At 41.2% G+C, this 16,897-nt stretch overlaps 1 protein-coding gene and 1 pseudogene across 5 annotated transcripts; both read right to left on the bottom strand.

Moving 5' to 3' along the window:
* LOC130192427 (serine/threonine-protein phosphatase with EF-hands 1-like) overlaps window positions 1–16,897 on the bottom strand; it is a 991,358-nt pseudogene that overhangs the window by 942,750 nt on the left and 31,711 nt on the right.
* ankdd1a (ankyrin repeat and death domain containing 1A) lies at window positions 4,846–16,660 on the bottom strand. 5 transcript variants are annotated; one of them, XM_056412421.1, is made up of 15 exons: window positions 16,515–16,660; window positions 15,505–15,608; window positions 14,644–14,742; window positions 13,820–13,918; window positions 13,612–13,716; window positions 13,414–13,512; window positions 10,752–10,850; window positions 10,108–10,206; window positions 9,914–10,012; window positions 9,188–9,286; window positions 8,902–9,000; window positions 7,714–7,806; window positions 6,086–6,287; window positions 5,627–5,758; window positions 4,846–5,375 (listed from the first exon to the last, which is right to left on the bottom strand). In XM_056412421.1, exons 1-15 carry the CDS (start codon window positions 16,546–16,548, stop codon window positions 5,314–5,316), a joined length of 1,524 nt encoding a protein of 507 aa, XP_056268396.1. In that variant the 5' UTR covers window positions 16,549–16,660; the 3' UTR covers window positions 4,846–5,313. The 5 variants fall into 5 exon arrangements, with proteins under 5 accessions (XP_056268396.1, XP_056268395.1, XP_056268397.1 ...); XM_056412420.1 differs by having other exon boundaries at window positions 7,714–7,809; window positions 16,515–16,659; XM_056412422.1 differs by lacking the exon at window positions 16,515–16,660 and adding an exon at window positions 15,771–15,939 and having other exon boundaries at window positions 7,714–7,809.

Consider the following 16,897-nt stretch of genomic DNA (forward strand, 5'->3'; position numbering starts at 1 on the left):
AACCGATAAAGTTATTATTGTTGGAGATTTTAATATCCATGTGGATGTTGATAATGATTGCCTTAGTGCTGCATTCATCTCCTTGTTGGACTCGATTGGCTTCTGTCAGAGAGTACAGAAACCCACTCACAGCTTTGGCCACACGCTTGATCTTGTTCTTACTTATGGCGTTGACATTGAGCATTTGAACGTCTTCCCACAGAATCCTCTTCTGTCAGACCACAACCTCATAACTTTTGAATTTATACTACCGGAGTGTACTCCGTTAGTCAAAAGTTTCTACACCAGATGTCTAACTGACAGTGCTGTAGCTAAATTTAAAGAAGCGATTCCTTCTGTTTTTGATTCGATACCACGTCTCAATATAACAGAGGACTCCTGGTCTAACTTTAGTCCGTCCCAGATTGATCATCTTGTTGACAGTGCCATAGGCTCTCTGAGAATGACACTGGACTCGATAGCCCCTCTGAAGAAGAAGACAGTGAGGAAGAGGAGGTTTGCTCCCTGGTATAACCCTCAGACCCGCAAACTGAAGCACACGTCACGAAAGCTTGAACGCATATGGCGTTCAACTAATCTCGAAGAATCCCGCTTAGTTTGGCGAGATAGTCTTAAAACATATAAGAAGGCCCTCCGTAATGCCAGAGCAGCCTATTACTCATCAGTAATAGAAAAATAAAAACAACCCCAGGTTTCTCTTCAGCACTGTAGCCAGGCTGACAGAGAGTCACAGCTCTGTGGAGCCGAGCATTCCTATAAACCTCAGTGGTAATGACTTTATGAACTTCTTTAATGAAAAGATTTTAACTATTAGGGACAAGATTAATATTCTCTTGCCCATAACCAGTGCCAATCTGTCCTCAAGTGGAATGGCCTTGGAAACCGCTGTATGCCCTGGTGTATATTTGGAGGGCTTTTCTCCCATCAACCGTGACCAATTATCTTCAACGGTTTCTACTTCGAACACGTCAACCTGTCTCTTGGACCCCATCCCGACGAGGCTGCTTAAAGACGTTTTGCCTTTAATTGGCGGCTCTCTATTAGATATTATCAATGTGTCTCTGCTAACAGGCCACGTACCACACTCCTTCAAAGTGGCTGTTATTAAACCTCTCCTGAAGAAGCCCACTCTGGATCTAGAGGTGTTGGCTAACTACAGACCGATCTCTAACCTCCCCTTCCTCTCCAAGATCCTTGAGAAAGTGGTCGCAAATCAGTTGTGTGACTTTCTACATCATAATAGTTTATTTGAGAAATTTCAATCAGGATTTAGAAAACACCACAGCACCGAGACGGCACTGGTGAAAATTACAAATGACCTCTTAATGGCAGCAGATAAAGGACTCCTCTCTGTCCTGGTCTTGTTAGACCTTAGTGCTGCATTCGACACCATTGACCATGACATCCTGTTACAGAGACTGGAGCAGTCGATTGGCATTTCAGGCACGGCACTAATTTGGTTTAAATCCTATTTATCAGATCGATCTCAGTTTGTATTTGTAAACGATGACGCCTCGATAACCACCAACGTTAATCACGGAGTTCCACAAGGTTCTGTGCTTGGACCAATTTTATTTACCTTATACATGCTTCCTTTGGGCAATATTATCAGGAAACAGTGAAGTGAAGAAGGCAGATGTATGAACCGTCCTGACTGAGCTTCCACGAAAGCTTCATACCTGCTACAAGCTCAGGTTAAAATGGTGTTTACTATTATTTTATTTACTAACTTGGTTGGTTCAGATTGTTTTTGACGCTCTGCTTGTTTATCATTGATGTATTTTCCTGCTGTGTGATTATAGAGCTCAGACATTCGCTGTGTTTCTTAAAAAAGAAGAGAAATGATATTATGGTTAACTAGGTTGGAGACCCCAATAGTGATCTCCAAGTATTTGTTAGTAGTTTTCCTATCTTTGACATATAAAGACTTATAAGCCCCAACAGAAGTCCATTTTACTTTGTTAACTTTAATCAAATGCTGCCTAGATAGTATCACAAACACATGCTACCTGGAAGAGATCTGATCATTTAAACCCCTATGAAGGCCACAATAGTGTACTTAGGCTAAATGTAACCTTTGACCTTTTGTGATGTTAGGTCAAATGAATCAAATGTATACCAAAAGCAGGCTTCTTCATACCAGTGTTATTGGAAGGCAACTTCATTTGCATGAGACATTGCCATGCTGGTTTGTCCAACATGCCAAAGAGCAGGTAATCTGTTGCATTGGTTCCCAACCCAAGTCCAGAGGTCACTCTGAGGGGTCACGAGACAGGTAACATGGTAGCAAATAACTAAATAGAACTAATTAATCTGGTCTGTGCTCTTGGATTTAAGTGACAAATCAATCACTGAGGTATGAAATACTGCCATCTAGTGGTAGAAAGGTGAACCCTTTACTCTGCCTCTCATTCTGCAGTGTTCACTCAAGAAACTATGGAGGACTTAAAATGACAAGTATAAATAAATAAATGCATGAATAAATACAAAAATAAATAAATGCTTAAATATATGTATAAATAAATACAAGAATAAATGTATGAATAAATAAAGAAATGAATAAATATAAGTTGTAACTCAACAGTACATCATTAAGTAAATGTATTTCTACATTTCTTCATTTATTTATATCTCTATTTATGTGTCCACACGTATTTCTTCATTTATTTATGTGTGACATTTACGTGTCCGTATATTCAAATGTGCTGGGGCGGTCCGAACCTCATTGTTAAACAGGATTGGTCAAACCGGGGAGCAAGACAGAAGCAATCGATCCCTATCACTTGGCCCTGTAGAGTACGAACAGTGTTTATTAGAGAGAGGGCGAGTGCAATCACTGGCACCGACAACTCAACGACAACTCAGTGGCAAGTCACAGACTTGCCACAGACTTGCAAAGATAATGTATTTTTTTAGACTTACTTACAATATGCAATACGATATTGCTGTACAATACTGCTGTACTATATTGAATATTGTTTTGCTACTACTACGTTTCACTTCGTAATATATAACACTTATATACCATGATATGTATAATGTACCCGCCTTTCTTTAATAATAAAAAAATATATAATTATTTTTTTCAGGCTTGGTGAAAATAGACGGATGACACCGACCTCGAAATTCGGCTTTCAAAAATTGCTCTCTAGCGCCACCTGGAAGTTTGAGCTGAGCGAGCCAACTTCAGCATCATGTGCCAGGCAGAAGTAGTAGAGCATAACACACCAGGTGCATCACACTCCTGTGACCAATCATGCTTCAGACAGAGGTTCGGACCGCCCAGCTCATTTGAATATAAGGACACGTAAATGTCACACATAAATAAATGAATAAATACAGAAATGTAGAAATACATTTATTTAATTCTGTCCTGTTGAGTTATAACTTATATTTATTCATGCCTGTATTTATTTATACATTTATTATTGTATTCATTTATACATTTATTTAAGCATTTATTTATCTATTTCTGTATTTATTTATACATTTATTTAAGTATTTATTTATTTATTCCTATATTTATTCATGCATTTATTCATTTATTTATTTATACTTAAGTTATTTTAAGTCCTCCATACAAGAGGATCTTGGATGATGGGAAAAGTGTTGGATGCAAGACCAGATGCAAAGGGACCGGTGCGCTCTGTGCGGCTTCAAACAAGAACCAGCATTCTGGAGAGTCTGGTGACGAAGCTATCGGAAGCAGCAGCTTAGCATACTAATGCTTTCTCTACCTCTATCTTCTCTCTATTCTTCTTCTTTTGTAGGTTCATCAAGAATATGTATTTAAGTTTAAATGTATGACACAGAATATTCATAATTTCCTAGTTTGCCATTGGAATGTAGGTTGTAGGAATAGCTCCGTTTAATATAATTATGAATATATGCACAATTAGGGGCCGACATGTTGGAGCTATTTATTTTGACATTTGTATTTAGTTTTATTGTAAAGTAATATTGATTCTTCATTGCTATTTAGGTTATATTTTGATGTTAGTTTATTCTTATGATAGTTGTAGTTTAATACATTGATTGTTGTTTAAATATATTTAGTTTTAGGATCGGTTCACTGATTGGGTAACACTGGGCACCTGTGGTTATATTTAGATGTGGGTAGGCACAGGACCAGCATGCACCAGGGTGGCCTCTGTTTTTTTTTTACCAGCACACGAGAGGCAGTGTCAGAATTTTGTTTGTTCTTTTTGTTTGTTTAGGAAATAAATGATTAGAAGAATAACATACGGAAATGGACATTACTTTCTTTTGGCTGCGTCAACTCCGAAATCCACGGTGCGTCAGTGGCAATTCGATTTCTAGTTTTATTTGCACAAATGGCCACTACACTATTATTAAGATAAGTACGAGCTAAATAGTGCTTCGTAAACAAATCTGCTGTCTCTGGTAGTGCACTAACCCGATGCACTATATGGATATGATTCGCTCTGCAGGATCATCTGTCATGTTTAACGGGACTTCCTGTAAACTCAGAGGGTTTTTGATTGGCAGTTGGCTCCACCGTCCACTTGAGTTAGAACCATTTAGAAAACAATATATTTGTAGTTATATTTCTTCAATATAAAGTCGTGCCCTTACGGTGTCAACACGGCAAATGGTCGGGCGAGTTAACTCACGCGTATTGGGTCGCGTCGCTTTTGGTGTGTACGTACCATTAGCCCTGCCTACGTCACTTAAAACTTTGAGAAACATTGGCAGGCATTAAAGCATCGTCAGCTGAATGACGACTTGTCATAATGTTCTGAAAAGCCCTTAAAGTGTACAAAGCAACAGTGTAGTACGAGTGGTGCCAGCATGTGTTTACTGCATGCATTAAAACAAACAAAACAAGAAATATTCATTTTTATTTTCACCAGGTATTTTTGACAGGTTTACAACCTCCGTTTTCCCAAACCCTAAAATACTTTTTCTGTGAACTAAATCCAGAACAATCACAGTATATTCAGTGTGTGACTATGTAAACGGGTCATGCCACAGATGATGCAACACTTTTTTAAATGGGCATTTACAGTTAAAAAATCTTAAATTGAACTGATGTCTTGGATTGGTTGTGTTGCCTTGTGTCGGACTCACCGAATGTGGACCATGTGTGTCAGCCTGCCATTGGCCACATTGCATATATTTTGAAGGGCATCGCCGCTGCATCCTGTGCTTTACGCCGTCGATTATAATTGATTTAAAAAGACATATAAAACAGAGACCAGAATAGTAATGTGCAGAGCCAGACCTTTTCCTCAGGCTGTGGAAATAGGTCTGGCTATGTGAAACTATACCTTCGCAGTCACTCAGTGTTGATCACATTGCAGAGCACATTTTAGGAGAGCCGGTCTCTGCGTTTGCCTTCTGCCGGATGCACTCTGGATGATTGGAAAAACAACAAGGAGACGTCATGCGCCTTTACGTTCCAGATTCAAGGAAATAGACGAGCACAGATAATCGAAAATACTACTTTGTTCAACAGAAATATAAAAAGTTTAGAATTAGTCATAGCTGAGGACCGGCTGATGCAAAAAGTATTAGAGAAAGCAACAACAACAAAAGCTATTGTGTGGCTCCGTATGGCCGTGACACTTCTCCAAGAATACAAACCTCGGTTTCATGCGCTCACCTGCCAAGTCTGCCCGTGAGATTTCCACCAGCCCCTCGTAGAGGCCCTTGATCGGGTTCTCCCCCGCCATCACGACTCCATGGAACCAGATCAGCAGCATTCGGTGGCCATGCTCTTTAAAGCTTTTCATACCTAGAGGGTTCAGTTCAGAATGACCATACGTACCAATATCTATATAAAGTCCCAGTTGTGGTGGGTGAAAACTGAAAAGCCACGTGACCCAAGACCACCAGCATTGAGAGCGTGATATTGAAGCAAGCAAAATTAACCCTCGTCTAATCATACTGAAGATAAAAGTGCTGCGACAAATAACATCCCATCTTAGAGGATCCAAACTTATTAATTGTTTCAGTTTTTTAAAATCAACTCATTGCCACCACAAAAAAATCCACTGGTTGACCCCGAGCTGGAAACGATCTACTAGATTGTGAGACCCTTGAAGAGGTTGGCGCCGCTCACCGGTCCACTGCTGTTCTAAAGCTCGTATATGTGCGTTGCTGAAGCCCCAGTGCTGCGCCAGGATCTTCCACTCGCCGCGGCACAGGTGCTTGGTGGCCAGGCTCCACAGCACGGACCGGAGGTGCTGGGTCTCCGGCTGGTGGTCCTGCTTGAAGCTCAGAGGTCTGCCCACCCAGGAGTCCTCCTCGCTGCCCATCTGATCCTGAAGGTTTTCATACAAAGAGTGCATGTAGGTATAAGATGAGATCATATAGAAATGTATTAATCTCAGGAGATTCTTGTGTCAGAGTTCCATCAAAGAATTACAACAAAAGAAAAGCACCAAAAAAAGTAATACAAATATGAACAGAATAACAATTATTTTAAAAAAGTAATACAAAATAGAATATAATAGCAATAAGAGAGATAACAGAGTAAAAATACAACATGTATAAGAAGTGATACGAACACCAGAGCCTACGTTTACCGAGCTAATACATTTAAGAGAGAAGTAGGGTCATTTTCTCATATACTATGCAACCTCACTTTTTGTTGCAACCGGAGGAGTCGCCCCCTACTGGTCATATGTAAGAATGCAGGTTGTAGACACTGCATTGGCTTCACGTTTCACAACCAAAGGTTGTCGCCTGGCCCCAATTGAACGGAGAGATTTGCAAATCCTTCTTTTGTTTTTTCTTTTGAAGAGACACACAAAGCAAGGCAGGCGACCCGGAAGTACGAGTATGTCGACAATAAAAGCCAAGGCAATAGAAGGATCATAGGCAAGTAATATAGTGACTTAAGGTGCGTTCACACCAAAAGCTAAACTATTTTTTCGCGCGACCAAATCCCATAAAAAGTCAACGTACAAATGCGTGTGGCTGCGATAGACGCAATATTTTCCCGGGCGGCGCGTTTGGGGCGACGCGATGTGGGCGACGCATTTACAGCGGCGCAATTTTCGCCCCGAGGCGGTCATCTCGCAACTCGGGCCAATCAGCTCTTGAGTTCTCTCTCGTAGCGCTGGAAGCGGAAGTCTTTCAGACGTAACAGTAACTTCATCGGTGAAAGTGACCGAGCTGAATGAGCCTACGGGTGATGTCATCAACCCAAACACGAGGGCGTTAGTGTGTGGGATGTCCACAACAAGTATAAAGCAGAACTAGTGGTTAGTTATTCTGGTGGATGAAGGAACACAGAGTGCCGCTTATGGCGAGAACACGGCGAATGGTCGAGCGAGTAAACTCACGCGTTTTGGGCGACGTGAAAAATAGTTTCGCTTTTGGTGTGAACGCACCTTTAATCAAAATTATTTTTATCCAGGTGACCCAGAAGTGTATAAGTTGCTTAGAACACTGTATAGTTATAAATATATATTTATAATGGTCACCTACTGAAATGAGGAAATGAGTATAGACACATAAGACCTTGTCGAATTGTTCTTTGTTGTTGTTGTTGTTGACTGTTTGCACTTTATTACCTTATCACTTTATATTATTACTATTTTTCACTTTATGTTGGATAAAAAAGAGGGAAACATACTTTGGATTTTCTGTATGTTCAACATTGGAAAATTGACAATAAAGATGACTGAGAATATTAAATAAACCCCAAAAACATATGTTCTAAGAACAGAAATTATTTCTCACCTTCTCCCATTTATAGAAACGGTCAGCTTTGATGATCATGTCGACCAGGATGACGTTGTTTCCTCTGGCCGCCACCTCCAGACACCTTTTCCCCTGCTGAGTTCATCACACAGTCGGGAAACAGTGTGTTTAAATGATGTGTTTAAATGTTCTATCAAAAGTAAATCAATTAAGAGATAGTAAATAAACCCACACATTGCACATATGGTGGATTGTAACTAAATACATTTACTTAATTAATTAAGTAGAATATTGAGCTACTTGTACTTAACTTAAATATGTCCATTTCATCCTACTATCCAACAACCCATAAGTATATCAAGTAACCAACTTCAGTCCTGATCATGACAGCATTTTAAATCACAGTTTGTGATTAATGGGATTCAAAGGGCCATTTATTCCCGTTATGGTCCGAGTGTCTTTATTTTGGTTTATTATAGTCGTCTTATAGGAGCTGAAGTTGAACTGCCAAAATGTTTCCTCTTTGTCAAAATGTGTTCAATAGTTACTGTTGGAGTCATTATTATTGTTTTCTGTTACTTTGGACCTCCCACCACCAGGTGGCGCAAGGCTGACTTAATTAGATGTGTAGGCCTCCTTCATGATGAGGCATGGAGGCCAACAGTTTTTCGACCCATTCATGAAATAAGAGGTGACAATACGACAAAACAGAAACAGAAATGGTTATGGGTTATATTATAATTTAAGTATGTATACTCAAGTGGTGGCAACATTGTTTATGATTTAGTTTAGATAAATACATGCAAATAGAACAATAAACAAACAACATAACAAACTGGACTCTGAAATTCAATGACACGCGTCGGAACTCCAGCAGATGAGCAGCGACGTAGCGCGTCGGTGTTGAACAGGCAACGGGGCACTACAATTATTAACAAACACGAAATGATAAAAGATTTGAAAAGCCAAAGATGCCCGATGCATAAAAGTTGAATACAGAATTTTGCTTTTCCATTGCTATATATATACAGTATATATATATATATAAAATTAAATATAAATTTTTTTCTACTTCTGTTAATGATCTGAATACTTCCTCCACTATTACACGGAAATAGAATACCAAGAATTTTGATTCATCAATTACAATGGAGAGTAGAGTAAGAACAAAATTAGCAAATCATGACATCAGAGGAGCTTTGTTCTGTCCTGGGTGTCGTGCGGTACCTTGTCGGTCAGATTGAGGTCAACGCCAGAGAGCAGCAGCATCTCCGCCAGGCCCTGCCAGCCGTGCTCTGCCGCGATGTGCAAAGCACTCTGTTGTCTCTGCGAACCACATGGCGGAAATGTGACGTCATTGCACCGTCGCCGCTGTGTCGTTTCCTCTGGGAACCATCGCCCACTGTGAACTACGCATTGTTATTGCATTGAACGTGGCCACGCAGAGGTCCTGTGCAGCCAGCTGCTTTTATGTTCATCCGTGTGTTCAGCAGCTGTGGAGGTCGGTACTCACACTGTCCGTGATGTCCAGGTCGCAGTCGGCATCGATGAGCAGCCGTAAAACCTCGGTGTGGTTGTGGAACACAGCCAAGTGGAGCGCTGTGTTGTGTTGCTGTTTTCAAACACAGAGAAAGATGCAGAAGAAGGTTTAATCAGATGTGCGAATGATCCGGATAATAAGAGCGATGCAGAGGAAGCTGAGAGAATCTTATGGTACGCTGCCTGTTAAGATATAATAATCCTTTACGAGTCCCGCAGCGGGGAAGTTTACAGGATGTACAGCAGCATAATGGAAAGAACAAACAAAATCCAAACAAGAATTATAAATAAGCAAATAAACAATTACATTTTTTTAAAATCCACAGTAACTGAAATATTATATATACCGACATAGTAACTATTATAGCTATTATTGCACAGTGCATTTATACTGCACAGTTTTGTAAGTGTTTTGTGGTCTACTGGGACAGCAGGAAGGAAGGATATATTGGCTTTATAAAATATTTAGTTTCAAAGATCAAACAAATTGTTCTTTTGTCATGGAATTTGAGCAGAGCGTAACATAGAAAAATGTTGGACCCAAGTACCAAAATTATACAATAAATCGATCCCGTGGGTTTAAAAAAGAAATATTAAACTGGTAGAACTTCAGCCCCTGTACGGTTGTCCCGACAGAGATATTAGCGACCGTTTCTACATCCTCCGAACCAAGACACGCGCCACATGGGCTGTTACTCACATTGTCTACAGCGTCTCTGTTGATTCCGGCCTCCAGCAGCAAACTGGCTTCCCGGTTAAAGCCACGCAGAGCCACGTAGTGGAGAGCATTCATATTCTTCTGCATACAGGAGAAAAAATAGGATTACATTTTGTCTCGGGATAAAAAAAAAAGAATAATCTTGTGTTTTATGACATCGAATGGACAAACCGTACATTAGTTTGTGCGTTGGCATTGCAGCCGGACTCCAGCAGCAGTTTGACACACTCGTAGTGACCTCCATCAGCGGCCACGTGCAATGCTGTGAGACCATCCTGAAAGCACAACAGGTACATTGAGGATAGCACAATTGTATTTTGATATATTTATATTACAATATTATTTATCTTCTTTTTTTAAGCTCAACTACCATTGAACTCATCTATCAGAGCATCTTTTTGTTAAAGTTACATTGGTAATGTCTTTACTGGAGTAGTCTCTGAACAGGAGATATCTGAAGACATCTTTTATGAAGGTTACATGTTTTCAAAAGGTGTTTGAAAGATTCTAAGCCACTTTCCCCTTTGAGTGGCCGAAGCCTCAATCAACAACACATTGCTTACCCATTGTGTGTGTGTGTGTGTGTGTGTATATATATATACATAAAGGCTAAACCTTTGTTTTTGATTTAGTTTCTTTTCTGAAAAGATTTATTTTTACTTACATTTTATTTCTCTACTTATTTGATGCTGCATGTAAACACTTTTCACTGCAGTTCAACAGTATAAAAGTACAACTGCTGCCAATTATGCACCCCAGCCCTCTAATTAAGAAAACAAATTGGGCCTTGGAAGTACGCTGCCCGGTCCAGTCCACTCACTATGTTTCTCTCGTCGACGTCGACTCCAGTCTCCACCATCTTCTGCAGAACGTCTGTGTTTCCGCACTTGGCTGCCAGATGCACGGCTGTGTTCTCTTCCTAGAGTCCAGACATAACAGCACATTACGGCCAGCCACCCGCTCTGAGACAACTTCCTCCACACCACCAAAACATGTCAGAGGGGCCGTCAACACCTCGCTGGGGCCCTGGCCTAACCCAGAGAGGGGGGCTCCGTCAGTGCGTTCCGGTTGAAATCGCCACATGAACCAATAAGGTCATACCTTTTACGATGTGAGTTTTAAATTACGTAACATGCTGAGGCATAACGCATGTATTTTGTTCGGGTTGCATGGAGCAATTAAACTCACCTGGAAGTAGACTGTCTCACTGACTGTATGCAGAGCCTCACGCTTTTTTGCGTGTGGTACATTTTTATTCAGTGTTGTACATTGTGGGACATCTGTATACAGTGTTGTACGTTGTTGTACAGTGTCGGCGATGCGGAGAACATCCGCTGTATGCCGAGCTGTTCAGAAAGTTTATTTAGCACGTAAGAAATTTATGGATGTGTTTTTTACGTTCCCTGGCCCATACACAGATCCACACACACACACATATTTAAACTCCTAGCTATATATGGTCATCTCCACATACATGTATATACACATATATATTATCTACTTGTTCTGGAAGAGTTGAGCCATTAAACCGACTGCCAGCAGGCACATTTAAGAAATATAATCGGATTTATTGGGGTGATAAGGGACTTAAAATTATCCGATACATTTCCCCAATAATTGTGCTGCGTTCACACCAAACGCGTTTAGAGTAGATTCATGAATGCACAGACGAGAATGGATGAGAATAAAGAGGATTTCCATCCAGTTATTCAGACGCCGGTGAGCTGTGTTAGCCTACGGGTGATCTTCAATATAATTATATACAGGACTGTCTCAGAAAATTAGAATATTGTGATAAAGTTCTTTATTTTCTGTAATGCAATTAAAAAAAAAAAATGTCATGCATTCTGGATTCATTACAAATCAACTGAAATATTGCAAGCCTTTTATTCTTTTAATATTGCTGATTATGGCTTACAGCTTAAGAAAACTCTAAAATCCTATCTCATAAAATTTTAATATTTCCTCAGACCAAGTAAAAAAAAAGATTTATAACAGCTGAGTGTTTGTCAAGGCTCAGGAAACCCTTGCAGGTGTTTCGAGTTAATTAGACAATTCAAGTGATTTGTTTAATACCCTACTAGTATACTTTTTCATGATATTCTAATATTTAGAGATAGGATATTTGAGTTTTCTTAAGCTGTAAGCCATAATCAGCAATATTAAAAGAATAAAAGGCTTGCAATATTTCAGTTGATTTGTAATGAATCCAGAATGCATGACATTTTTGTTTTTTTAATTGCATTACAGAAAATAAAGAACTTCATCACAATATTCTAATTTTCTGAGACAGTCCTGTATATGTATAGATATGTGTTATTGTTATGAACCCAGAAGGCGTTTGATGTTCCAACATTTTTAGGATTTCCATAATAAGCATGAAGCAGAAATAGTGGTTATTTCTTCCATGGTGTAAATTATAACTTTTTCCAGAGAAATAAGCCACAGAGATAAGCCACGCCCCCCCCCTCTAGCGAGCGAAGTGAATGAATTTAATGAATGAACCACAAATAGTCTGGTGAGTAAACTCACGCGAGTAGAGCGTTGTGAATATTGGTGTGAACGCAGCATTACACATTTAACTTGTCTGCGATATGTCTCCATGCTTCTTGTCTAGCCCTCGCAGTGATGGCGGTGTTAGATGTTCATGATTATGCTCTGGAACTCCTCATATGCGTTCATGATCATCTCCTGCTCGGCAGCGGAGAAAAAAGAGCCTTTTCCTTTGAGTATTTTTGACATTGTGCTGTTAGAAAATCATGTTTTCAGTGATCGACGCTTCCTGCTTTTGAAGTACGCCGACTATCCTGACTAATGAAGTCTGGTTCAAATTAACGAGATAGTTTGAGCGCGGATCAGCCTTTGAGAAACCAAGCCTGATTTCAATAATCAGGTTAATTTAAGCTGGCTAATAGGACATTTGATCGACTTAGTTGAACCACGTACGAGGAATAGGGCCCTGTGTTCATCGATGTAAAAAATATATTATTGACCAGTTTTTAAAAACTATTTACATCAGACATTACAAAGGTCTTCCTTTGTATTTCAGGTTGAATTTCTTTCATGTCACATTAGAAGTGCAACAAAGAGTTATCTCTGTATTATTGAACATATTGGAGCTTTTGGTTTCTATTATAACCACAAAATAAATAGTTCAATATCAATATTACAGGAAAAAATATAGTCAAATCATACTCAACTCTGATGGAATGTATTGTGTGGTACACAATGCTTGGTAGCCACCAACCATATGTGTGTATACAGAGGCCCATGTCCCTGCCCAGTGTACACAGGATTTGAGGTTAGAACACGTCCTGTTTGGTCGTTTAACGATGGCTTGAACAGCCTCACAAGACAAATATTGAAATATTAAATATAATTGGTTTTCTTTCCGGCACGCCCACCAGCTTCTTGTGTGTGCTTGTTTGCAAGAGAACAACCATTGTGTGTGTGTGTGTGTGTGTGTGTGTGTGTCTCACTACCTTGTCTTTCAGACCATGTGTGCAACCCATTCCAATCAGAAACTCCACCACTTCAAAAAGTCCATGTTCAGCAGCCAGGTGAAGAGCCGTCTTCCCCGACTGGTCACGAGAAAAAACATGCAACCGGTCACACACTCAGGAGGTGCACATCCCCAACATCCGTCCGTAAATGTCAAATAGTGCCAAGCAAGGAGTCACCTTGTCCACTCTGTCGAGACGGACGCCTTCCAGGTCCTCCATGATGAACTCCAATATTCGGATGTGGCCTCGCTGGGCAGCACAGTGCAGCATGCTCAGACCATCCTAACACAAACACACACACACACACACACACAGACAGACACACACGGTCAATATCCTGCCGTTTCCATCATCCGTGGCGATGTTGGAACCAAGGAAACCGTACTTTGTTTTCACAGTTGAGCTTCGCCCCACAGGACACCAGCATCTGCAGGACCTTCCGGTGACCGAACCAGGACGCGAGGAGCAGAGCGTTCATGCCAAACTGTGGACAACAAAAACTAAAAAGTGTTCGGAAACAGTGAAGGATGTAAAGGAGCACTCTCCGTACTGACGTCGGTCTGTCTCGGTCCTGCTGTGTGCTTCCTCACTGAGATCACTTGACCTGAATGTGTCAGCGGTGTCTATTCTATGCTCCTCTCACAGCGTCGAAAAGAAACATCTGTTTATTTAATTTAAGAAGAGACAAGGCGCATTGATCACTTGAGTCCATCATGTCAATGTACCAGATATTACCATGACGGCTTATTTCCTCCTGCAGGACCTGGCCAGGTTTATGGCTTCAAAAGGGCCCGCGTGTGGGCTTTAGTGGTGTCGGGCACTGTGGTGGCAGACTGCAACCAACTGAATGCCACACAAGGATGCTTAGTTTCAGGTGATCATTCACTAATGACACACTGCTCCTTGAGAAAAGTTAATATACAGAAGCACATAAGCAATTAATACAACAACAACAAAATCCCCTTTTACATTATTATATTGAGTTACAGCCTTCCAGAGAAATCCTCATGAATCTGAAATAAAAGGTAAGAGAAATGACCTCTATGTTCTTATAAAGATTTACATCAGAAGACAAATCACCAGTTGGTGACATGCTTTTAGACTGAACTTTGTCCTTGATATTCTTTAAAGATATTTAAAAAGTGTCAGCTGTTAGTGCAGCAAATGTAAGCGCTACAGTTAAGAGCATCATCATGAGCGTGTACGTACAGTGTCCCTCTCATCGACGTCCGTGTCGTGGTCCAGCAGGAGACGGAGAGCCTGTTCGTTCCCGGCTCCCGCTGCCCAGTGCAACGCTTTGCGGTTGAGCTGACGGGCAGAGAGAGAGAGACGCGTGACTGGCTGAGGCTCTCATGCACGGCTGAATCGAGCTCTCAAACGCCGGCCATTAAAACAAATGAAGTGGATTCCACCGATCACACAAGCCCGTCGGTGGTCAACAGCACCGGATCAATAACGCCTCAGCTGACATCTTTGCTCACCACTCAGTCCCATTGAGCGTCCCAGTGTGCGTGCACAACACCAGGGACCTGGAACGGGCTCTAGATGTGCCGTTGGGTTACGCTGTGTGCTTTCTCTGCCACGACATGTTGACAGTCTCTGCTGTAGAAAGAGACATCACCGGGTATATCTCGATATACAAATAAATTGACTGCAGTTCACTATAGTGCTCTCCATCCTGAGTTTGTAACACACATGGTGGTCAAACACCTTCGTACCAACAACTTTTATTGGCATGGCTCACTTCCATTCTCTGTCCTCGGTTTCACCTCGGCTATTCTTCGCTATCGGAAAACACTTTCATTGCCAAGTACGTCCCACCGAAGAGGAATCTGGCTTGGTGATTGATGGGTGCGTGACAATAAAGTGATCGTGAAACAGAAAAAGACATCGTATAAAAATAGAAAATGTACAGGGAAATATGATAAACGAACAACACAATTGAGACAAGTATGTTATTAAAGTGAGTTGTACAAAAGGTGTAACTGTAAGTGACACTGTAAGTGTCCGAGTCGGTGACAGGGTGCAGACTGAGCCAACAACTGGCGAGAACCCCATCAACAGGCGTACTTTATTTTTGGCCTTGACGTCCACACCCTTCCTGATCAGCTCCTGCATTCGGTCCAGGTCGTTCCTCTTTGCCGCGTCATGCAACTCCTTTTCTGACCAAAGCACTAGATGACAGACAAAGAGGGTTATCAGTGTAGAATAAAACACAGTTGATGTATTCAATAAGACTTGTGTTATTAACCCTGTGCATTATTGGCTGTGGTAGTGTGAGGAAGCAATGGACATGTATTGGGTGTATTGCACTTAATTGGCAGATCAATACTGACAGTATTTAGTAAAGATGTGAAAGCCACTGCATGCTGGGAATTCTTTGGCACATGCGTAATCGGTCTGTGAAACATCCCGTCTGGAAGTATTCAACGAGGTGGTAATTCACGAGATTCCTGAACGTGCACTCGGACGTCGCCTTTCACGCGCGGAGAGACATAATGGTCACTTTGAAGAAGAAAAAGAAAAAAAGCGGTGATTCGTGAATAATTCGCCCAATTCTTGGAGCAAAGTGACAGCGTGTCACTTTGGAAAGGTAACGGGACACGAGTGCTGCTCACCAAGTAGCGTTACGCGCCGCTGCCCTGCTCAAGAAAACGGATATTCCTACCGTGAACAACCGCTCAGGAAAACAGAGTCCATCCTGTGCGGGTGTTCAAAAGTAGCCCGTGTTACGGTTTAACAGGCGACCGTGTTAACAGAGGACTTTTCATCTTAACGCGTCCGTTGTTGTCGTAGTTACGACTGCCGTTCGAAAAATAGGATAGAGAAAAAGTATAGCTGTCCTCGTGAATGCCTCTTGGTTTAATTATGTAACACATAAACAAACATTATACATGCTACGCGTTCTCTTCCTACTTTCACCAGCTGTCTGTAATTACGACAACGACGGACGCGTTCGGTTCAAAGTCGCTGGGTTAACACGGTCGCTTCTTAAACCGTAACACCCGCCGCATAACGCGCATGCCTCGCCGCTGCTGACAGAGGACAGTCGGTCCATCGCCCCCCCGGTTCCTACTCACAGATTTCATCCTCCGACACCTGGCCGTCCTCCATCTTTACGGGCTCTTAACTCTTTACCCTCAGCTCTCTCTCATCGTGGTGCCGTTAGTATTTCTTATCTTTTTTTTCAGGAGATGAAAAGAAGGTTGGACGATATGCTTTACAGTTATATTTCGGTCAAGCCACACAGGAATACTGTGAAAGTACAACTTCCGGTGACGACTTTCAAAATAAATTGTGGTTATTTTATAGTCAATGATCCGGTGCTGTCCGAAAGAATATTATTCTGTTTAGCTATTACAATTTAAAGGATGTAAAGCACATACATGCAGCGAACACCAGCAACGATGTTGCTTGGGAAATTACTGTTTGAAAAAAACAAATACTTTATTGATTATTTAGA

This window comes from Pseudoliparis swirei, chromosome 4 (genome assembly GCF_029220125.1).
Source record: "Pseudoliparis swirei isolate HS2019 ecotype Mariana Trench chromosome 4, NWPU_hadal_v1, whole genome shotgun sequence".
NCBI lineage: Eukaryota > Metazoa > Chordata > Actinopteri > Perciformes > Liparidae > Pseudoliparis > Pseudoliparis swirei.